Below are 23,777 nucleotides of genomic sequence, written 5' to 3' on the forward strand. Positions count from 1 at the left end.
GTCTACCGAGCGAGATCCAGGAAAGGCGCAAAGCTATACAGAGAAACCCTGTCTTGAAAAATCAAAACAAATTTCGAGACAAGATCTTACAAACTGCTTAGGATCCTCGTGTTTCAGCCTTCTGAGAAGCCACTGATGCTTGACCGAGTGGCTAGTTCTGAGATAGGGTTCCATGTACCCTATAGCTGGTTGCAAACCCTCTATGTAGCGAATGCCCAGGAACTTCTGATCCACCTGTATTATAACTACAGGGATGCATTATCACGTCTGGTTTGTGTGATGCTGCAATTAAACCCAGAACCTCTTGCACACCAGGCAAGCACGCTACCAGCTGGTAGAAAGCTAAGTGGCTAGTTATACATTTACCATCTTGGAGCATTACCTACCAAGTCATTCTTATCACCATTTACTGAACATGGCTCCCTCACTTCTCTACACTCTACTCATCTCTTGCCCCACTTGCCACTGTTATATGCCTTTTTTTTTTTTTATTACCAAACAGGATACTAAACTGTGTATTTATTCTGCACAAGGATGATAATTAAACCCTTGGCCAATGGCCATTCATTGTTCAACCTCAGGAAAAAAATCCACATGAGTAGAATGACACTGTCTTTATTGGTAGGACTTTACCATTTCTTCTCTTGCATGATTAACTGGTAATGCTTTTTGGGGGGTGGGGAGGGGCACTGGCTACCTACTCACATTTTCCCTGCCTCCACCACTCCTGAGTGTTGTGATTGTGTGAACTCCACCACACCAGGCTAACTTTGGTTTAATATTCCATAAAATTAGTTATCTGACATGGTGTTCCCAGAATTTCACCGGAGCCTCCAATGTGGCTCTTTGGCCAATAGGCATCTAAGAACCTTCCTTCACTGAACTCCACTATACAATTTTGTCTCTACACCCCAACTCACCTCCATTTTTGAACTCTACACTCAGAAAGACATCAGTAATCACAGGAGGGTAACTTTATATTCAGTACAAATGTTTATTTTTGCAATGAGAACTGCACAAAAAAAAAACCCTTTAGTATATAAGTGAAAAGTCTACGAATTCCCTTCTACAAATGTCTAAAGTATTTTAATACAAGTCTCAGATTCACTGACATAATTATTGGCCAAGCGACCCGTGCATACAGTACAGTGGGGGCTTGTACACACCTCTTATTCTTGTATAGGACTAAGATGTCTAGTACTGCAGGAAGGACTTGAAAATGGTCAGAAATTAAATAGATCCCAGTTCTAATTACAACCCAGTGAAAGGAACACCCATCAGGAAGGTGTGGAGGCCATTTAAAACTTGAGCAAGAAGGTACAGATGAAATCATTTCCCCAGCTCAAAAGTGGGGCCCAGCACAGGGAAATAACCTGAACAAATGGTAGAAAAAACCCCTCAGAGGACCAAAACGCCATCATTCCCACAGAGCAGTACATGAAATGCCTGGAGGGCAGGGCCTTACGGACAGGGAGGTGAACACTGGCTGGGTACCCTAACTATGAGGTTTGGCCTTTCTGGTTGAGGGTAGGAGATATAGGTTAACAGTGCTAGAAATACTTCAGTCTTGTCTCTGCATACATATAATTATTTATCTTACATCTTAGGGACTGTTCTTGGGTGCCACCCACGCCTTGTAGCTGTGGCATGTGTGAACAGGTGGGCACAAGGCAGGAAAGCCATCTGGGGGCTTTCTCAGCAGAAATGTATTCATATGTGGGAATACAGAGATCCTATTTGGAGGGAATACACTTACCTAAGAGCATCTGGTTAACCCTGAGCTTACATCAAATTAGGAGTTAGATAGAGGCAAGCATGGTGGGAAAAGTGGCCCGGAGCCTTGTGTGAAGAGACCAGGATGGATGAGGCCTTTGTTCAGAGTGTGGTCGGGATATTGGCCAAGGTTTCACTGAGGCCCATTACCACCCAGTCCAGGTATTTATGGAGTTTCTGGCTCCCTATTACAGCTTCAACTTGGGGGAACTCTGAGCCCAAGGAGCTCCTGCCCAGGAAAGGCAGGACCAGCCAATGGAGAGGTGCTCAGTGGCCACTGTTGGTAAATCTTATGCAAAGGTACCTAGGGACCTGGGCCTAGCCTAAGCAAACTAGAAAACCTAGTTGATTCACAAAGAAATGTCAGGGAGACACCAGCATTAAAAAAGAGAGATGTGTTTATTCCATGATCAGTACAGACCAAATGCATATTCACCATATGAAAGTCAAGCCAGTCAGTGACTCCAGAGTTTGGCCAACACCGAGGCACCAGCACTGTGGTGTAGAATGGGTTCTCATGGCACGTGTAACCTCACCAGGGGCTCCAATTTAAAAAAAAAAAAAAGGGGGGGGGAAGGTGCAGCCTGCTGGTCTAAACCAGGTGCTGGATGGGGAGCTTCTGCCTTAGTCTGCAGCCCCCCAGTGCCTGGGGCCCACCTCATCCCCAGGCTCTCCCTTTCTTGGTAAAAACAAACAGATTTGACATTAAAAAACACAGAAGCCAACAAATACGAGAGAGAAAAAAAATTTCAGCTTTCTGGTTTTATAATTAAAAAATAAGACTAATAAAGTCTGAAACTGAATACAAGCAGGATTTTTTTGTGTTTTGTGTGGGTTTTTTTTTTTTGTGGATTTTTTTTTTTTTTAAACACCAGTTTGGTGGAGTCACCAACGAACTTCAAACAAAGATATGCCAACTATGTTCACTATACAGTACAGCCACGGTCACACACTACCCACAGCGCGGTGGGAGCCGCCACTCAATGAGGAGACAATCACACCATTTCGGAGATAAGCAGTGCCACTGTGTCTGAAGGAGAAGAGAGTTAAAAATAAAATAGAATTCAACAAAAAAAAAAAAAAAAAAAAAAAAAAAGAAAAAAAAATATATATATATATAGGAAACAAAACAAAACAAAACAAAATCAGAAACACAGGTGGGAAGGAACTGACTTTGGTTGGTGGCCTTACTCCCCAGGTGAGGCCTGTCCATACATATGAACAGTCACCTCTATCCGAATTGCCATGGACATACACACACTTCCATGGCACCATTCCCTTTTACACAAGCAAACACTTATAGAGAACGGCTCTCAATTAAAGGCTTGTGGGGGGAGGGGAGAGGGTCTGTTCAAGGCAAAGTCAGTGCCAGCAAGGGGGTGGGCCAGTGCCTTGCCATTCCAGTCCACACAGGCTTGCCCTGGTCTCCTGGGAGTGGGCAGCGATGGCTGGGGTGTGAAGGACTCCCAACGGGTAGGACGTCACAAACGTCATGTTCTCAGGGACAGAAAACCAGTCAGTCATGGTGGCGGCAGCAACAATGTCCTGTGTATACTGTTGTAGACATTTGGCGCAGAGAAGGACCTCTGCCCCGCACGCGGGGACGCAGGCCTTGGGTCCAGCCGGCACTTGACTCACATTGAGGCGTGCTCTGAACTGACATCCTCTGAGGGGGTGGCATGTGGTAGGACGTCTGTCCGACTGGCTGTAAGGCAGATGGGCTCTGTGATCCTCAGCTGCCCGTCAGGCCTGCCCCGGGCATAGCATGCAGGAGAGCCAGGCCCAGAGACACCCCTGGCCACTGCTACTGCCTCCACTGCCGCCCCTAACACTATGGAGAGTCAGTATTTTTGCCAGAAAAAGGCAGAAGTCACCTGGGTGCTCTCAAAAAAGATTTTCTTCAAATATTGACAAAAGATCACTCTGGAAATTCATGTCAATCGTAGCTGCCATCTGGGGGGGGGAGAAGGAAGTAGAAATGAGTCTGGAGTGCACCGTTCCACCTGTTTCCCAGTCTGTGCACAGCTCCCAGGTGCTGCTCCCTCATGCCCATCCTGGACCCTTCTGTTCAAACCCAGGTGCAAGTGAACTCATCAGACCAGCTTGGTGTAGTCCAGTAGGCCTAGGCTACTGCCCATCCTTCCCTAGGTCCTAGGACCTTTCTTTATCCCAGGATCTTCAAGGTGGACTCCTGCCCAAAAGTTCCCACCAGGTGCCCCTACTCACTGCCTCCCTGCGCCTCCGCTCCTGCTCTCGTTTGCGGGCCAATTCCCTCTGCTGGTCCAGCATAGACTGGGGCTGAGAGCTCTGGGCTTGGGGGGCGGTGGCAGCGGCCACAGCAGCTGCCTGCTGCTGCTGCTGCTGCTGCTGCTGCTGCTCCTGTCTCTGCTGCTGCTGCTGCTCCTGGCGCCGTCGTGCCTCCTCATGGGCTCGACGTGCCTGTTCCAGCGCATCCTCATCCTCTCGGCTCCTGGGCAGAGCGGGGCCCCAGGTCAGCCTGGAGCCCAGTATGGCCCTGGGAGCCCCAGTGCCCTGCATGGACCCCAGCCCACCTCATGCGCTCCTGCCTCAGCCGCTCCTTCTCCTTCTCGGCATGCTCAGCCTGGGCCTTCAGGGCCTTTTCCCGCTCTTCCTTCTCCCGAGCGGCACGACGGAAATGCTCGAAGCTATCACTTGAGGACTTGGCTGTGGAGGATGGGGTGGTCGGATGCTTCTGTACCAGACTGGCCCAGGAGCCCATGTTCTTGATTTTCAGGTCCTATAGAGGCAGAAATCAGGTGCCAGGTGAGGACCTGCTACACAGGATATGGCAGGGAGCTTATGCCCGCCAAAACCATTTCAATTAGACGAAAGCTTCAGAGTGCTTGGTCACCTACTGTCCTTACCTTTTTGGGTGCCACTGGAGTTTTTGGCTCCTGTTTCTGTTTGTCCTTGTCAGGGGCCCCCGATGGGGGTGCATTCTGTTCGGGGGGCCGGATCACAGGCCTCCCTACATCTACAGGTTTCATCTCAGGCCCTAGAATTGATAAAGGATATGTGGGTCTGGGCCACCTGAAAGGCGTGGCTCATGGTGTACAGGTCATCACCAGCATGGGCCTGGGGCCCAAGCCCCAGATGCAGGAAGGGAGGACACTCACGCTGGGGCAGGTGGACTGGGGCCTTGATGCTCTCTGGGTGCTTAGGGGGCTCTGGTCGCAGTGAGGTGCTGAAAGGCTCGCTGCGGATGATTGGTGAGTGGATCTTCTCCTCCTTCACTACCACCAGGGGCTGAGGCTGGACAACTGAGGGTGGACGCAGCTCCTGGGACAGCATAGGTACGGCAGCCGGTGAGGCAGGTGGGCATCCCTGGCCTCGGCCCATGACAGGACCTGGGGGCTGTGGCTCAGCCCTGCCCTTTACCTGCTTCTTAGGCTGGACATTTTGCTGGGGTGGAGACTGATGAGTCAGGCTCTGGAACTGTGGCATCTGAGGGGAATGTATCATAAGCGGAGAGGGGGCTTCACGAAGGTGACCTAGGAAACAAGACAAGAACTAGTATATAGGCCACTAGCCCTGAGCCACTTGGGCCTTGAGAAAACAGTAATCAAAGAAAGGTCAGGCTATTCATAGACTACCGTGTGGCCCAAACAAGCTTGAAGACTCACAGTATCTATTTTATCAGCTAAGGACATGACCGCCCTACCCTGAGGGACTGAGGATCCTCTAGCCCCTATTTAGTCATGCCCCTGAGTTGGATGCCAAAAAGCTTTTCTGTAGTTCCGAGGTGCTAAGTCCCAAAGTTTGATTCTTCTGCACCACAGTATTACCCAGGAAGCTTTGTTAAACACACATGTCCAGCACATTAGATCTTATGTAAGGTCTGCATTCCAGAGCATTTTAAAAGCCCCCCCAAAGGCTCTATAAAGTTAACCTGGGTTATACAAGGGAGATCAATAAATTCTGAAGACTCAACCAAATAATCTACTTTGCCCCCCTGTAGTCTGGGTGGCTACAGAGTTAATGAAGCCCAGGCCCCGGGGTAAAGGTGGTCTGCCCCAATGCTGTTTCCTAGCTGAGTCTGTTCATCCTACAGAATGTAGGAGAAATTGGGACTGACCTCTACCTGAGCAAAGCAAGTACAACAAGGTCCAGAGCTCACGTTCAGTCTACTACCTGCATCGATCTAAGCAAGGGGTATAAGGAACCCAAGTGGCTACCTAAGCACCTGGAATAGGTTAGAGGCATGCCAGGGAGCTCTATGCTAGCAAAGGAAATACAGAACATTTAGTTCTGACACTCAGCTGTACCGATGCGGAAACTGAGCTCCAAGAACAGTTAGCCAGAGCCTCCGGTCTAGGGAACTGGAGAAGCTGAATCATCCATTCCTACATAGCTAGCTCTCTACTAGAATGGGACCATGCCACCTGTTATAGCTCAGCTAGCTAGAGCCCAGACTAGTCTCCAGGTCCCACCTCTAAGCCATTACACACCAGCACAGGAACCCTTAGGTCATTTGATAACATCCCATCTCCTCCCCTCCAATCTAAGGTGTCTATTTTGGCAGACATAAAACTGCCTATGTGGCAGACTCTTGGCTCCATTGTTAGGCCAGTACCAAAATCCAGTAGGGTGAGTTTCTGACACCTTTTGACTTGTCTTCCATTCCAGCTTGTCGGAACTCCTTGGAAGCTAGCACTCTGGCTCCACTGTCTGTAGTTCACAGGTACATGTCTGTGACTGCCTGTTATCTGTGGCAGTGCCACCAAGAACACCTGGTAAGGCTGACATGGACAACAAAAGACTCTCTGGCCTATGGTTTTTCTGGTGGCTTTGGAGAGCTGGCTTAGCAGTTCAGGGATGGTGCTGGGAAATTGGCTGGGTGTCCAACTGAGTGTCTCTAACAACTTGGTTTTTTTTTTTGTTTGTTTTTGAGACAGGGTTTCTCTCTGTAGCTTTGGTGCCTTTCCTAGAACTCACTCTGTAGCCCAGGCTGGCCTCGAACTCAGAGATCCGCCTGCCTCTGACTCCCAAGTGCTGGGATTAAAGGTGTATGCCACCACCTCGTGGTTCAGCTAGGTTCCAACCCATATGGTTCCACATGTCCCTAGGTTACAGGAGCTTGGGTTGGGGCTCTGAGGACTCTCAAGAGAAAGTGGAGGTCCTAGGCTGCTGGCCTAGGCTGCCCAGAGCAGATTCTCCTGCCACCTGTTTACCACCTTCCTTGCACAGGCCGGTAACAGCATAGCTGCAAGGGTGGCCAAGTCCAACTCTAGTTTTTCCCAGAGAACCAACAGCTGTCCTCAGCTCAGGGCATGCAACAATTCCCTTGTCGCCTGGCAGCTTGTGTTGAGTCCAGGAGCACTCACAGTCCTACTTTGTACTCATTTTAGTAGTTCCACCCTGAGGCAGAGTACACTGTGAACGTACAGTGCTAAGCCCAGGCATCCCACTCTCTAGGCCTCAGATGTTACTGTAAAGATGCTACTGTAAGCTTTGACTGGAACATTGGCTAGCCAGAGACTGCCAGAGCATTTTGGTTACCCACATTTGAAAGTCAAGTATGCAAGAATGGGAAGCTTAGCAGTGGTAACACCTGCCTTTAATAGCAGCACTCAGGAGGCAGAGCAGGTGGATCTCTGTGAGTTCAAGGCCAGCCTGATCTACAGAGTGAGTTCCAGGGCAGCCAGGGCTCCAGAGAAACCCTGTCTCAAAAATGCAAACAAACAAACAACAACAACAAAAAGGTGAAAGAGCATACCCTGAACAACACTGTTGGGAATGGGAAGTCTGCACTAGGCTTGAGACAGGCAGGGTTTCTGAGTGGATTCTGCTTCCGAGTCCCAGTCATATCCACTAACATGGTCCATGCAATGCCACCTGGGTCTTTTAGGGCTCAGTACAGAGCCTGATTCTCAACAGTCTCTGATTCCCAACTTGTTCACCAAATTAGCTCCTGCTTACCAGGGTCATCGCCAAGAAACCTACCCTAACCTTGAATGGGTAGATCCAGGCTTCCACCTAGCAGGATTAAGGTCGAGGGAGGTCTTTGTCTGGGCTATCTCTGCTTGTGAGCATACAAAGCAGGGGCAGCGATACTCCCAACTACACAATGACAACAGGGTTTGCCTCTGAACTCACTGAAGCCTGACACATAACTAACACTGCATTGTCAGACAGAGTAAGTCACCAGGCCCAGCTCCAGACTCCCTTGAGTACAAGAATTGGAACCACTTACCAGCTGAGTAGGGGTCCGACTTGTGGTGTCGGGGGGAAGGGTGATGCTGGATGACTTGCTGGGGCTTGGCAGGCTGTGGTGGGGGTGGCTGCTGGCCTTGGGGTGGGTGAGCAGGCTGCTGGCCTGGAGGTGGTGGGGGCTGCTGAATATGAGCAGAAAAGGGCATGGATGGCAAGTGAACTGGCCGTGGTGGGGGCTGGTGTTGTTGCTGGGGTGGCGGTTGGGGCTGAGGAGGTGGGGGTGGTGGAGGTTGTTGCTGGAGCTGCTGCTGCTGGACAGAAGGGTGGGGTGGAGGTGGCAAAGGGGGTGGGGGTTGCGACTGCACCTTCACGGAAGGGAGTAGTGGTGTGGGGGGCTGAACCTTCTGCAGCTGCTGTAGGTATAACTGCATCTGCATGGATGTGAGGGGTGGGGCAGGTGGCTCTTCATCCTCCAGCAGCACTTGTGGGGGCTGAGCCATGGGTGGTTGTGGGAGTAGCGGGGGCTGGGCCAGGGCAGGGGACACAGCTGGGGGTCGGGAAGGTTTTGGAGGCAGAGCAGCAGCTCGGTTGCTAGGCCGAGATGGTTGCTGGGGTAGTGCATTGTGCAAAGCTGGAATGACAAAAAATATGGAAGTGAGACCATAGTTACCTAAGATTCTGAACTGTTTTTTCAACTCTGTCCTAACCTTGTTTACACTACAGTGATCTCTTTCCTGCTCCTCCTGCACTCTGCATAAGCTTCCATAAATAGCACAATAAAGATGGCGTCCACAAAAACCTATTGGAGTAAGTTCCTTATAGACATCCTGTCCTATATATATTCCGTGTCCCTGATGCTTCCTCTAGTTTCCTGTGCAGACCTTCAGGCCTCACTATAGGTCTTTGACAACTACTCACAGACTTACCAGCCTGCCAAGATGTTGAGCAAATCTCTCCACCCCCATTTATGTTGTCCAAGTTCCATGGGATTAACTATGAATGTCGTCTCCTCCATACCCTAAACCAAGAGCTGCAGACAAGTCCAATCTTTTCTGATATAATGCCTGGCCCCAAAGAATTAAACTACAATCTGCTGACATGCCAGTCATGTCCCAGACAAACAACTAACTTAATTACTAAAGCTAATAGGGTGCCAGAGTACCTGGTCGTGATGTGGTAGAACCAAGCTGGCAAAAGGGAGAGATAGCCGTGGCTCACCTGGAGGAGAAACCACAGCATGCTGGTTGAGATGGGGTGGAGTGCTGTGCTCAGGCGGCTGGGGCAGATGAGGTGGCAGCTCCGGCTGCGGCAGGTGCAAGATGGGCTGGGTGAAGTGGCCAATAGGGTCAAATACACTGCCTGGTAGCTGTGGTTCCAGGACGGGTACCTGGGCAGTGATGAAGGGTGGGGGCGAGGACTTGATTGCTGGGGCAGTCTGTGGTGGCATGGAGGGCGGCGGTGGGGGGGGGGGGGGCTGCTGCTGCTGCTGTTGCTGCTGCTGCTGCGGAGGCGGGGGTGGAGGAGGCTGCTGGGGAGGCTGTGGGGGTGGCTGTTGGGGCACAGGAGCCGGGGCTGTCTGCATCTGTGGATGGTGATGGTGATGATGCTGCAGGCAAACACAAAGACACACAGGCTGACGTCAGACCGGAGAAACCAGCCAGGGTCAGATCCACTGCACCCTCTCAGCTGCGGAGCCGGCTGGCGACCACCTAAGGAGGAAACAACCCTGAAGCACATACCTTTTTTTGGTCCCTCCCAGGGTGTCCCTTCTTTTTTGACTTGGGAGCCATCTCTGCAGAGAAAAGACAAGGTAGTGAGACTCTAGGGAAGTGATCATGGATTGGCCTTGGATGCAGAAGAGGACAAGAACAGGGCATTCAGGACAGGGGTTGAATTATACTGAAGAAGCAACTGAATTGGGCCATCATAGGGAGGAAAAAGATGTGTGGAATGTTACCTATCCATCTGCCTGTAGCTTTCCCAAGGAACTGTGCCTGAAAAATGCCTCAGTAAGTTTCAGATCATAGGCACCAGAACTAGTCAAGGCCCTGGCTATGTCAGAATCTGAGCTATGGAGACCTTACCTTATACTTCCCCATTTCATGAGTCATACCTTGGGCAATAGTGTCAGCATACTCTGGATTACAACCTGCTATGTTCTGGATAACTCAGGATGTTTGCAATAACCCCATGTACTGGACAGTTGATAACAACACTCCAAAAAGTGAGGACAACCATTCAAGGCCACACAGCGGAAACCATTTAGAGACTCTTGTAGAATGGTTTACTGAGGTCCCTGCCTCAGAGTAGGTCAGGCTGGGACTGAGAAAGATCAGGGATATTGGCACAGGGCATGACCTGACCAGAGCCACAGGGTACACAAGGAAAGTGCTGTACACTGAGAACCCAGAAAGGGTCACCTTTTGGGAATAAGGAAGCAGGATGGCCTCCCCAGAATGATTAAGAATAAACAGAATAGGTGCTCATTGCCAAAAAAAGGCTTTGACCTCCCTTCTCTTCCTTGGGTGATAGGAATATCAGTGATGTCTCTTCTCTGAACAGTCAATGTGCTACCTAATGAAATCAGCATGTGCCTTGGCTCTTCAAGAAGCCGAAGACCTGGTGCTTGAGGTACATAAATGTGCCTGTCTCTGTGAGGCAGATTAAAAACCTAGGTGCAAAACCTCTGTCTCCACCTTAGACTTTATAATAAGGAGAGGGACAATGCCTTGGCCAGTGCTTCTGGGCTGACACACAATACAACTGTCAATTACCAGGTTGGAGGTTGGGCCTGTGGTACAGATCCTTTCAGATTGATGTCACCGAGTCATTTCTGTCTTTGCTATGGCTTCCCCCAAGCACCTTGTCAGAACACCAGTTCTTGCTGCTAGTGTCAAGGCCCCCTGGCTCTCTGCTCATAGCTGAGGCAAGCTATGCATGTATGCCATGCATGGCCCCTGCGGTGCAGTATGCTACCAGCAGGAACAAGATGGGACCTTGTGCCCTGTAAGAGTTTGCCACTCCATGCAGGACTGACAGACACAGACCCCAGCAGCCACAAACATATCCTCACACAAATGGCAAATGGCAGCAAGTGAGGACAGCTAACACATGGAGACCCAAGGCTGAGCCCCAAATTTGGATGCCAGGAAGCAGGGCTCTCACAACTCCTTGGGTCAGCAAAAGAAAGTTGGTAAGAAACCCTAACAGAGAACACATTCAAAAGGGGGTTGCTGGGAAGATTTGTGGAATCAGGGCATTTGGCTGTTTTGCGTGTAGAAGCAGAACCAGCTGGACACCTCACACCAGAAGGATGTGTATGGCAGGGGACACACAAGGATTAGACAGCCAACAATTCAGTAGTGGGAGAGAGAGGCTGGGACGGCCAGTGGACAGGCTCCTCTGTTAGCACTTCCAGTATAAGAAGGTGGAGTGGGCAGCGGGATGAGAGATAGGGACATGGGGAAGGCTGCTCAAAACAAATACTGAGTATACTCTTGAGGGGATCTCAGCATAGAGAAGATGGGAGATAAAGCTGAACCACTGTGTCAAGCATGACCTAGGAAAGCCTTGGAGGTGCTACCCAGATGTGGAACTGAATGTGAGATGTCTAGGAAGGAGAGGGTGCCTGCTGTCTAGTAACGTTGAACAAAGCATTGTTTTCCCACTTATATAAAAGGGACAATGGCTCCAACCCCTCACCACCTGCCTCAAGTTATGAGCAGAGGTCCACAAGACCAAGCTTAGGTTCTAGGAAGTATCTCAGCTGCACTGGAAAGGTCACAGGAGTATTCTGGAGCTCATCTTCAGAGTGGAAGTGGAAGCACAAGGCAGCCCTCTGGGCCTAGGCGAGACTAGTGGAAATGACATGTGTTGTGAGGCAGCCCTGTGCAGTTCCTGTGGCCCAAGCCTCGTGTTGGGTTACCAGTAAGAAGACAGTAAATGCACAGCTTAATGACACACCAGCCCCAGACACCCCCCACACAAAACTCTCTAGAAAGGGTTACATGGAGATGGCCTCAAATACTGTGTGATCTTTATTCCATAACAATCTTAAACTCCAACACAAATTTCATCTTTACATAGGATGGTATAGTACAAAGTAAAATGTTTTTGTAAAATCTGATTAAAACACTGATTTCTTCCACCCCAGCCCAGCCCCACTGGAATAAAGGAAACAGAGGTTTAAGGGCAGGGCAGGGCAATGTGGGGCAGAGAAGAGCCGTCCACTGTCCTGGATGGCTCCCCAACAGGACCCCACAGCCAGCTGGTATGCTAAGGCCCTCCATTGGTACCTCCCATTGCCAAGGAACGGAAAACTACCAAAAAGGAAGAATAGGTGAGACACTGTCCTTTCTGGCTGTGTTCTCCAGGCACCAAGTACAATTGATAGCTTAAGTCTAAAGATCTTTCAAGTTCAACAGAGTTCCTGACACACAGAAAGCCTACACAGCCAGGAATTCTGGACAGTAAAGTACTCTACAGGACAAGCTGTCCGGTGTGTATGCACATACGTAGAGAGGGTGTGGGGAGGGGCAGGGGCAACACATAGCCAAGATATTGTGGGAATGTAGGCCGCCATTTGGTCCAAGATAGCAAAATCTTCCCAGAAAGATAATGCCAACAGCTTCCCAAGTGTCCTGTGGGAATCTCTGGGCAAGAAGCCTCCCTTCCCCCCATCCCAGCCAAGCCAAGTTCATTGGGAACATGTCAGGCAGGGGCCAAAGGGCAGCTCAAAATAGTCTGTTTGGCAAAAGGAGTTAACTTGAAGCTAGACAGAGGACTTGAAATGGCCTAGGAACTCAGCAGCATCACTGAGGGGCCACTGGATGTTCTAGGAAGTCTGAGGCACAAAGGCCATTATGAGGTATAGGGCAGCAAGCAACCCAAGGATTCTGGAATCTGGGAAGGGGCATAGCACCACCTCAGCCTGCTTTTTAAGCCCTTAGAAGAAGGCAGGCTCCAACCTGATGTCAGGAGACAGGCAGTCCTCTCGGAAGTCATAAAAGCACATTTTAAAAGAGAAAAGAACAGAAAGAGCCTACTAAAATGCAAATGCAATTCCTTTGGGGTCTTTTAATGTTAGGCAGTTTTCTGGTGAGGTGCCAGATTTATGAGCAAAAAATGGTCAGGGCCAACACTTGTTTTTAGGGAGAAAAACAAAACAAACAAACCCCAAACCAGCCTCCTTTGATTTGTCTCTGGAAAGGTTTGGATGGTGTGGCCCACTCTTGCCTGCTCTAACCCCAATAAATGTCATTATGGGAAGCTGAAGATGAAGATGGTCATGATGGCAATGGAACTTGGAGAGGCACTGTAGGCAGCTCACAAGTAGCCATGATATCCTTCTTGCCCACTTCCCAGATCCTGATTTGGCTTGGGAATGGGGCCTGATGGGCCTTGCATGCCCTTACCAGCAGCCTTAAGGTGTTTTTCTTAGGTTAGGTGACTTGGGGAGAAAAGACCAAAGACACCAGACCACTTGAACTTTTAGTGCTCTATGGGAACAATGGAGACCAAAGGAAAATTCAGGAGGCTATGGGTAAGCTAAAGTTGGTCAGTCTCCATCTGATCAAGCCAACCAGGGTGGCCCTATATAGCCTTTGGGAGACCAGGTCAAAATATTCATCGTCAGGGTGAATTAGATCTTTCCTGGGCTAAATAAAGTCACTACAAGGTCTAGAGTCTCAGAAAAAAAAGGGAGGGACGAAGAGAGGAAATACACTGTGACCAGGCTTCGCACATACAGCAGCACCACATGTATGCATAGAAGGGGGTTATTATTATCATCCTCAAGGAGATTCCACCCACCCAGAAGACCCCAGATGACCAGGGGGGCTGGGCAGAACAGCCAGGCAGTCTTTGTACAGAGAGGCCCAGGCAGCAGGCCAGGTAGGCAGCCTTCCTGACGGTGAGACTAGGTGTGTGCTGCTGAACATGACTAATCCACCCCTGGGGCGGGTGGGACAGGCCCAGGGCTCTGAGCAATTCCATAACTTGATGGAGTCCTGTCCCTTTCACAGAAGAAAATGGACTTAAGCTATAGCTTGCTGGGAAGGAATCTGGAACTGAAGACCGTTTTATTAAGAGTCCGTGTCCAATGATTAGGCAGGACCTACGTAGAGGGAGAAAGAAACCAGTGTGAGAGAATGGTGTGGAATGTACCGTTCAAGTTACAAGAACAGAAGAACTGCAGACTGAGCCAGCTTCTGTGCCCTAGTGACTGAAAGGGCACAAGAGAACCTTGTTGGAAACCAAGAGCCCCAACCCTGTGTGGCCTGCTTTAGCAGGGATGGATAAATCTACACATAGAAAGGCCACAGTATGTGTGGAAGTCTCTAAACTTGCCCGAAGCCTGTCTGCACTTCTAAACAGAACTGTCTCTGTTAATGAGTTCCATATGTGCCCTGCCTGCGTATACTGGTATTTTCTTTACTCTAAAGTCTCATAAGAATATGAGAGGTGCTCCGAGTTGTCTCTCACCAGCCAGGTGTCTCAAAGTCACCAGGCGTCAGCTAACCAGTGTGCTCAGGGAAGAAAAGGTCCCAACAGACCTTTATAAGGCAGTACTGCATTATAACAGTTCCCACTGAGGAAGGCAAAGAGCGGAGTCATCTCTGTTATCTCCACATTCCCAAAACAAAAGCAGAAACTATAAAAAAGAGAAACTGGTGACATAACAATTGTTGAGGGCAGGGAGAGGCCAAAGAGAAAAGCCTTTGTCCTTTCCATCCTTTTTCAGAACATCCAATATGGCTTCTGGTCCAGAGAGGGGCCTGGACTGGTTCCCGCATGTAGCAGAGTGGTGCCTCTGCTGGAATTATGGATGTAACAATCCCCAGTCCCAGAACATGCCTGGGAAAAACCCGCCCACTCAGCCTCTTACTGTAGGCCACATTCCACAAGGCTGGCCCTCACCCCCAGGGAAGCCCCAATCCCTACAAACTATAACTCCTGGACTTCTGGATGTGCCACCTGGCTCTGCACATTTCCCACTCTTGAGGGGCCTTACCCCTTTCTGAAGAAGCAATTGCCATATTCTGGCAGCAGGACCACCATATACCCTGAGACAGGACTGGAAGGAGTCCCTCAAAGATCCTAGGGCCAGGGAGCTGAGGCTGGCTTCCTGATGAGAGCCTCAGAGTGTCTCATGGCCTCAGTCTGCACTTCCCAGCTCCAGCCTTTCCAAAACACCATGCATTCCTTTTTACCCTGGAGCTATTAAGGAACACCCACATGTTCCAATCCTGGGAAAAGGAAGTAAGACTAAAATAGCTGGACTGTGCTCTTCCATCAACAGGCCACAGTCTCAGCCTTTTCACTGTACCTACCCAAACCCACTCCAGCCCAGGCAACTAAGGTGCACGCTAGGGACAGCTTGAGCGAGGGTATGCATAAGCTATAGTGTCACAAAGCCCATGCCCACAAAGACCTATGGAAGATATGTGAGAAAAACCGGCTATTAGCAATATGATGAGAGAACGTAAAGTCTTAGGACATCCCTTACCCCATATGAGAGCTGAGCTTATCCTATGCTGGTGACCACATGGCCACAGCTGGGAGAGTAATAGGAAAGTGAGTACCACAGAGTCTTGTTCCGGCTTGCCCAGCCCAGGTCTGATGACTTCCTAGAAGTTGGAGGGAGGTAGTATCTGGGCCTTATTCTGCTAGTCTACCACTGAACCCCTGAGCAGTTCCAGACTCAAGCTAGAATCAAAGCTCAATGCGAAAAACAAAAACAAAACAACAACAAAAACCCCTACAACAAATAGCTGGGTTCAAGGAAGTGTCAGGATGGCCACTGGTGATGCTTCAGAATATAAGGGCATACATAGTGAATGGAATCCATCTAGCAGAGCATCCCACCCACTCATCTGCAGTGTGGTCTAACCCTGTACACCCTTACAGCCCCTACTGAATGCTTCTCTTCATTGAGAAATTTTAGCTTCATTTCAAATAGAAACATAAGAATCAAGGAAGACATAAACTAGGCCCAAAAGACCAAAGGAAAACACCTTCAGTGTCTACCCCACCTCTGCCCCACACAAGGTAGAAAGAATTACCAGTAACTTGTTATAGAGGTTGGGGCTGCTGCACTTCCTGGACCCATGAGATCAACTGCTAGAGGATCTGCCCATCCGCACACTCCCTCCACATCCCACAAAGTGCAGTGTCTGTGTGGCATGAGGAGACAAAAGCTATGCTTCACTGGTGTGACATTTACTGGTGTATACATGTCTAGTGTGTCCTATCTGTGTATTTGTGTGTCCTATCTGGGGATCTATCTGCAACAAAAATTCAGCAGAATCTTTCTAAGCAGTGGTATCAATAACCTCACAACATAGCACTCTGTACACAGCAGGAAATAAAAACCTACTGCTCCATTGGCAATACCAGTGGCCTGAAGGAAAACAAAAGGGAACCAGCAAAACAAAAATGGGAAGGGCATCATCTGGAAAGAGGGAGAGGCTTAGCCCAGGCAGCCAAGCAAATATGGTCAGGGCTAGACAGCCAAGGTCTAGAAAGTCTGCTGATTAGCAGTTCCACTTTAAATCTCACCCTCCTTCCCGCCAGGACAGCTGTTCCCAGGACTCTCAGATTACTTATTGTACAAGCTTTTTACTTGAGGGAGGAGGGGGTTAGAAAAAATTTTCTTCACTCTGTAACAGTAGCAGAAAGCTGCTGGAAATGTCATCAAGAAAGATAGGAGCACGGCACTCCTGTGGGACCACAGGGAGAACTACCACCTAAAGAGAGCTATGGAGTCAGTGGCTCAAAGGGGGGGGGGGGGGGGGGCAGGGGGGCGTTCCAGATTTCCCAAAGGTAAGCCAAGTTGTTTAGCATCATGTCAGGGTCGGTCAGTCTCTGGCATTATATTTTTATCACTTGCAGTCTTAGAAAAAAGGTTGCAAAATCTTAGGAGGAATGATCTAGAAAACACAGGAGGCACAAAAAACCCAGAGGAAAGGCAAATCTGAAGCTTGGCTGGCAATTAAAGTGAAAAGTCAGTGGCCACTAAGAATGCTAATGGAGCCCCAAGAACACATCCATTTACCCCATTCACCCTGCTGAAGGCGGTGGCCCCAGTTCAAAGGGAAAGTGGCTCACAGCCAGCCCTCTCCAGCAGGCTAGGATGCAGCTCCCCCTGCTGGTTCGTGGAAACGCAAGACAAATGTTTAGGTTAGAATGCAAGGGGAAAGAATAAATGACAGGAGAGGCTGAGGTCAGCCACTTTGCACATGGCAACTTCTGCAGTCTGTATGAAACAAATGCAGAACACAAAATTTAATGGATTACATTTCCTTTGTAATTACACTGCTCATAAAAAACAAGGCAGTACAGAGAACTCTCCTGGAAAGGCCCCAGTCTAGTCCATGGCCCACAAAAATGCCTCTTCCTCATAACTCCCAGTTTCTTTGGGCAGAGGTAGACCTGTGTATACAACTTGAAGCAACAAAGTCCATCCTAGCTGCTATAAGGGAGCCTTGACCTTCCTTGACACAATCAGGTTATTATTCTATAAGTAAGAGATCCATAGACTACTGACAGGAGCCTTTTTGTCCACAGACCCATTTCCCACTATAGACCTCACATATCTCAGACCATTTAGAAGAGCACATTTAAGACCCTAGCGCTGGCTCCAAGGTCGACTGTAACTTATCTGCTCAGTTGATTGAACCCAACCTGCCTGAGTCATGTGTCAGGCAACCCAGGTGCAACATGCCTTCCTTCCTTATCTTTGCTTTGAGGCCTATGTTATGCATGCATCTGCTCCTCTGGGAACAATGATGAAGAAAGTGCACCTCTAGGAAAACAACCAGTTCCCATCATTACCACCTGCCCTCACTTCCAGCTCTGCAGCTGCTGCTGTGGAAGAACACAGGAACTGAACACTATTATATAGGCCCACAGAACACAAGAAGGGACCAGGATATACCTGCCCTAGGGTGCACATAGAGCAGAGCTGGGAACAGCCAACACACAACAGTAGTGACCACACTGTGGAGAAGACAACGGCAATCCCCAGGGCTCAAAGTTGACTGATCATGCAGGCTGCCAGATGCAGGTGGCTTGGCTCTACTCTGCTATAATAAGGCCAAAATTGCTTCAATGCCAACTGTGATGCCAGAATATTGGAAGGGCAGGGGGAGCATTCCACATCAAGGTGATTGGGACCCCAACACCTACAGTCCTCAAGGTCTGCCCTCTACCCTCATGGAAAGAATAGAATGGTGCTACACAAGGTGTCTTGCCACCCTGCAGGGAGAAAGTTAACATGGTGAATGGGTAGACAGTAGGGCCCAGGCAGTTCTCAGTGACCATCAACTCTGGGTTCTTGAATAGCCTGGACAAAGGACTGAGCTACTACCAGAGATGAGTAGGATAGTTTGACAAGATGCTTAAATAGGAGTCAACTAACCTGTTTCAGAGTCTTCACTGTCAGAGGAGCTGGATTCGCTGGTGCTCTCTGACTCAGAGGATGAAAAGCCCTTCATCTTGGAAGAACCAGCAATCACATCAACTTTTTCAGCTGTAACCCAAATAACAGACCTGTATCAGAAAGGTCACCAACCCAAGTAGCTGCTGCTAGCCACAGTATATTCCCAACGGCCCAGAGGAAGGACCAGTGGGAAGCATGTACCCATAGGCTTATAGACTGCTCCTGTCAGCTACTACCAATCCAGACCCTGAGTAGTCACATGTTCTCACTGGTAGCCTACTCCGTAATAGCTGCAAACAATTTCAATGCCTCATCAATGTCTTATAATAACCTGTGAATGGTTTCTCATGGGTTCAGGGGCCAGGCAGAGCAGTAATCTCTTCTTATGCTGTACCGGCTAGCCTTAGGTAAAGAGGTATCCTTCGTAGAGGTTTATGTCCAGAGCACAGCAAGACATGCAAAGAGCTCAAGGGCTCTGCTAACCTTCCTGTTTAGACGGCAGAGTGAGACCCAAATAATGCACCAAACAGCAGACCCCGAGCAACGTTCTAAGGACCGAGAAGTTAGCATGGCTAAGAAAGCAGTGTCTAAAAAAATACTTTGACATATATCCTAAGCTAAAACCCTCCAGTACTAAAGGGAAAAGTTATAAGCCAATGTGAAGCATATATAAATGGAAGAGATTGTATGGCTAGCAACCCGAGATGAAAACAGTTGCTGTTTAGAGTAAGGCTCAAAAGATAGGTTCAAGGAAGGCTTCAGCAAACCACCAAAGCCACCCAGAAAGGAACTGACAACCCAGAGTCCAGTGCAGTGTCATACTTGGGGTATCTATAGCAAAGGCATGGAATTTATAACTGTGGGAGTGGGTAAGAGGGGTTTCAAGTGTGGAGTGCTAAACTGGAAGAGGGCTAACCAAAGGTTTCCACGGGAAGAACCTCCAAAAGAGTTAGTGTGTACCTTGAGGTTTCCTTTTCTTCCGCAAACAAGAGGTGACATAGCGTTCCAGCTCTCGCAGTGTGGACGGTTTCAGAGTCTCAAAGTCAATCTCAATCTCATCGGGGTTGGAGTTCTTGAGTGACGGCTCCCTTGACTGGATAATGTGTACTACACGGCCCAGCTTCTCACCAGGAAGTTTGTTGATGTCTAGACTTAGCTGCCTCTTCTCCTCATAGGACATGGGTTTACACTTGTCTTCTTCCTCTGATTCATATGTGGGAGGGGGCTTGTTCTTCATGGGTGCTGGTTCCTTCTTGCTATGAAGGGATGACGCAGACAGTTAAGAATAGGTCTCCTGAGGAAGTTGTGCACACATCCCTCTGAATGTATGTGGTTGAAGTGTGCATGTGTGTGGGTGGTGGCTGCCTGCCCACACCTAACTGGAAATAGGATTTAAAGCTACTAGCCATCAGAAAGACCAGCAGCTGAAACTCCGCTGTGGCTGCGGGATGGCCACCTGCACCCTCTTTCCTCAAACACAGTGAGCTACCAAAGCTCGTTCAGGGAAAAGAGCAGAGGGAGAAGGAACAGGCTAAGTGCTTATGACAGGACACCAACCCAGACTGGAAGCTGCAGCAACAGAATGGTCTTCCCCCTACCATGGGTTTCTCGAATCACCACTACCAAAGATGGAAAAACTGGGAAGCACAGACCTCACATTGCTGTTGCTACTGTTATTTTTCTTTGTCTTTTTCGGAGGAAGTTCCTTGGTTTTGCTTTTCTTATTTTCCTCTACTTCCTCTTTCTTTTTGTGCTTTTCCTTTTTCTTTTCCTTCTTGTCCTTCTCCTTTTTCTTTGGTTTGTTCTGTTGGGGCTGTGAGAGGGCTGCAAGCTGCTCATGTACTGCTTTGAGCTATGGAACAAACAGGCAAAACAACACAGAATAACAATCAGGCCAAGTCTAAAATCCCCTTCCCACATTTGGGAGGCAGAGACAGACAGAACTCTGTGAGTTTCGCTCAGGCCAGCCAGAACTGCACAGTGGGAAACTGTCACAAAAGCAAACCAACAACCCACAACTGGGACTAAGAAGTTCTTCTAACCACCTAAACCCTGGAGGACAGTGTCATGCAAGTATTAGGCTGTGGGTATGGGAGAAGCAGAGGATGGGGCTGGCTTCCAGCCATGGACCTGCCAAATTAATGAGATCTCTGAAGTGCCCACCCACCACTGGGTCTCCAAGGATTGCTATAATCTCCACAACAGGAGCTGCACATGCTGACAAATGCTAAATCTCCTGGCTATCTTAGTCCCAGGAAGGTTTCTAAACAGCTTGATGACCAACTCAAACATTAAGATTACTGTAGGATCCTGAAGCCTATGTGCCCAGAAAATGTCCATGCCTCCCTCCTACTCAAAACACATAGTATATACTTCTACAGGATTAATCTTCCATTAACTAAGTAAAGAGGAAATGCCATCTTTGGAGAGGGTAGAATCAAGAACATTTCTTGGGAACCACTGAGAGACTACGCTGGCCTTTGGCCCTCACCTGCTCCTGGAGCTCAGCCAGCCGCTGGGCTCGCTCTTCCTCGGAGTCGTCAGTGGAACTGTCACTGTCAGAGGAGCTGTCGCTGCTGCTGTCACTAGATGAGGGTGGGGCCACCACCTTTGTAGGGGGTGGCACTGCAGGGGAGGACACCATAACTACTGGCTCTTCAGGCTCGTCAGGCATCTTGGCAAAGCGCATTTCAAACACATCCTGGGGAGGAAAAGCCATGCCTATGAGAATGCTCAGCTTTTGTAGCTTCTTCAACCAAATCAACAGGAAGTAAAAGATCTATAAGATAGCCTCACTCATGTGCTTGTCCATGTGTACACTCATACACATGATACTACACAACCAAGTCCTGATCTGGCCAGGTATTTAGCTGGAGGACACAGTGACCCAGGTGGAAGACTAGTTTTCTGAGAGCATTAGTTTGAGGGTGCTCAGAAAGCAGCAGGCCACAACCAAGACCACCTAGAAAACATGCATGTCTCCTACCGGGTCTATAGCTCTCTGACAGGAGGGGTCTGCTAGCCTTCCAAAGAGAGAAAACAGTACTGGCAAAGGCTCTGAGTTGAGCATGTGTGGCAGAGTACTCATGTGTCTGCTTCCCCAAAACTCAGGGTGCTCTATGAACACTTAACTGAGCAGATGAAAGTCCTTGGTTCAGGCATCTCCAGCAATGCTGAGTAGTGGTAGGGGATATGTTTATGACAGGTGTAGAGAAGAAGTATCTTGTGAGGTCTAATCAAGCAGAAAAGAAGCCAGTGATTCTGGGCATAGCAACCACTTGCAGAGACTCGAGACCAATTTAGAGTCACATGGAGTAACAGAACTCACGGAACAGGAGCCCCTGCCTGTGCTCCTAGAGATCAAGTAACATGCAGCAAACCAACTAGCAAACACCCCCCCGATGGTGGGGACTCCACAGTCAATCCAATGATGATTTGCAGAACATGTAAGGAATAAGGCTGGCTTTCCAGAAAAGATTTTTTTTTATACCTGCTTTAAGAATGGAATAAAATGAAGGGTAGATCTAGGAGAAATTGGGGGGGACGGGACACATATATGATCAAAAGAATAAAACAAAATGATCAGTGTAGTAATTCATACACTGAAGAAAAGGACATTTCTTTTTGTGTGTCCCTGCTTCCAAGAGATGTGTATGTATAGTTGGAGTTTTCCTGTCTTGCAGTTGCTCTCAAATAATCAGAGGCTTATATTAGTTACAAATACTTGGCCAATAGCTCAGACCTGTTACTAACTAGCTCTTACAATTTAACCCATTTCTATTCATCTATGTGCTGCCCCAAGGCTCATGGCTTTTACCTCTATCCCATCTTGTGTGTCCAATTCATTCTCTATCTGGTTGGCAATTCCTCTGACTCTCTCTGCCCTCCCTCATCCCATCATTCTCAGTTTGGCTTTCCTGCTTAACATTATCCTCTTCAGCTATTGGCCAGCCAGCAGCTACATATTCACGCAGTGTACAGAAAGATTATTCCATAGCATGTGTGTGCGTGCGCATCTGTGTACTGAGGGATGTGGTGGCTAAGAACTAAAGCTGCTGTTTTAACTTAGGATACACTGGACTTTCTTCCAGAAGCCTAGCCTGAAGACTCCATGACCAGGCATCTAGGAGAAGATGCCTTCTGTATCAGGTATCCATGTAACTATGGTACTGTTTCACACATTTGAAATACCGTTCTGCGAAGCTTAGCTTCCTTGTCCCAGAGTAAGGTATTATCTGACATTGTGTTCTGTGTAAGTGTAGATGATCAGGCTACTACTAGACAGGCACTAATTTCTGAATTTATGTAGAAATCAATCAGAGCAGAGCCCTGGACAAATATACACGAGAGGTAACTAGCACTTGATTAGGGAGAAGATCAGGAAATAAAGTGGCTTCACACCAAAGTGGAGGTCCTTATTGAAACAACTAAGACTCCCCTATCAACTAAGAATCCCATTAACACTTGCTATGTGGCAGAAGCTCAATCTACTATTCAGTGTCTGACGTGGATAGGCTAGAGAGTTAGGCAGTAGTACTGGCACAAGCCTTGTAATCCTAGCACTTGGGAGGCAGAGGCAGGCAGATCTCTGAGTTTGAGGCCAGTGTGGTCTACAGAGTAAGTTCCAGAACAGCCAGGGATACATAAAAACCTCCTCCCTCTCCCCCACAAAAGGTAGCCAGAGCCATGGCTATCTGTTAAAACCAGGCCTAGGGCCAAGCAGAACAGAGCAATATAATGAGAAGTGCTAGGACTTTGTAAGGAAAAATGACCAATTCTCTTTCCCAGAGCACAGGGAAGGCACAAGGGGAAGCTGTTTCAGGCCCTATATCTATGTCCACCCTTCTTGGGCTAGCTTTTAAATACTTTTTACCAGAAATTTCCATTCTTTTCAAACTGGCTGTTATGGACATGAGTGGGATGGACAGCACTGTGAGGCTCCTTCCATTCTCTAAGTGCTCTGCCTTGCCCAATGCTGAGACCAAATACAAGACAGGAAGCTGGGCAAGGTGAGAAAGTATCATCAAGCAAAGATAGAGCTACTGGCTTCCAAAATGTGTTCAGCTATATGACCCATCCTTTTCTTTTTGTGGGAACTAGGAATCCTGCTCTACCAAAGGCAGAGGCATCAATCAGGAAAACCCAGGGCTGTGGGAAGAGAAACTTGCTGAGGGCTTCCTACCTTAAACGAACCAAGAGACCATCAGTGAACACAAAGCTGTCCTAAGGGGAAACAGCAAGGGAGCAGAAAGAACTAGGAGGGACTGGAAACGGTGTGGAGACCCTCAGGAGAACACCTGGGTCAAGGAGAGGAGAACACAGATGGCTGTTATGGGACGGTGACAGGAAGACAGTAGATATCAGGAGCAGCAACAGTAGCACTCAGGGA

General features: G+C 48.7%; 1 protein-coding gene across 7 annotated transcripts in view; it reads right to left on the minus strand.

Annotated features, from left to right (window-relative positions):
• Positions 1-2,896: 2,896 nt before the first annotated feature.
• The window catches only part of Brd4 (bromodomain containing 4), an 82,757-nt gene continuing 61,876 nt past the window's right edge, over positions 2,897-23,777 (minus strand). For 4 of the 7 annotated variants that reach the window (XM_036170539.1, XM_036170540.1, XM_036170541.1 and 1 more), the window contains 12 exons: positions 20,880-21,089; positions 20,041-20,240; positions 19,349-19,644; positions 18,368-18,478; positions 9,687-9,739; positions 9,166-9,553; positions 7,988-8,578; positions 4,911-5,285; positions 4,659-4,789; positions 4,326-4,531; positions 4,000-4,243; positions 2,897-3,726 (listed from right to left, as the gene is read on the minus strand). In XM_036170539.1, coding sequence (XP_036026432.1) covers positions 3,658-3,726; positions 4,000-4,243; positions 4,326-4,531; positions 4,659-4,789; positions 4,911-5,285; positions 7,988-8,578; positions 9,166-9,553; positions 9,687-9,739; positions 18,368-18,478; positions 19,349-19,644; positions 20,041-20,240; positions 20,880-21,089 — 2,874 coding nt within the window. In that variant the 3' untranslated portion in view covers positions 2,897-3,657. The other 3 variants (XM_036170542.1, XM_036170544.1, XM_036170545.1) reach the window with 3 other exon arrangements.

Source organism: Onychomys torridus, chromosome 21 (genome assembly GCF_903995425.1).
Source record: "Onychomys torridus chromosome 21, mOncTor1.1, whole genome shotgun sequence".
Taxonomy (NCBI): domain Eukaryota; kingdom Metazoa; phylum Chordata; class Mammalia; order Rodentia; family Cricetidae; genus Onychomys; species Onychomys torridus.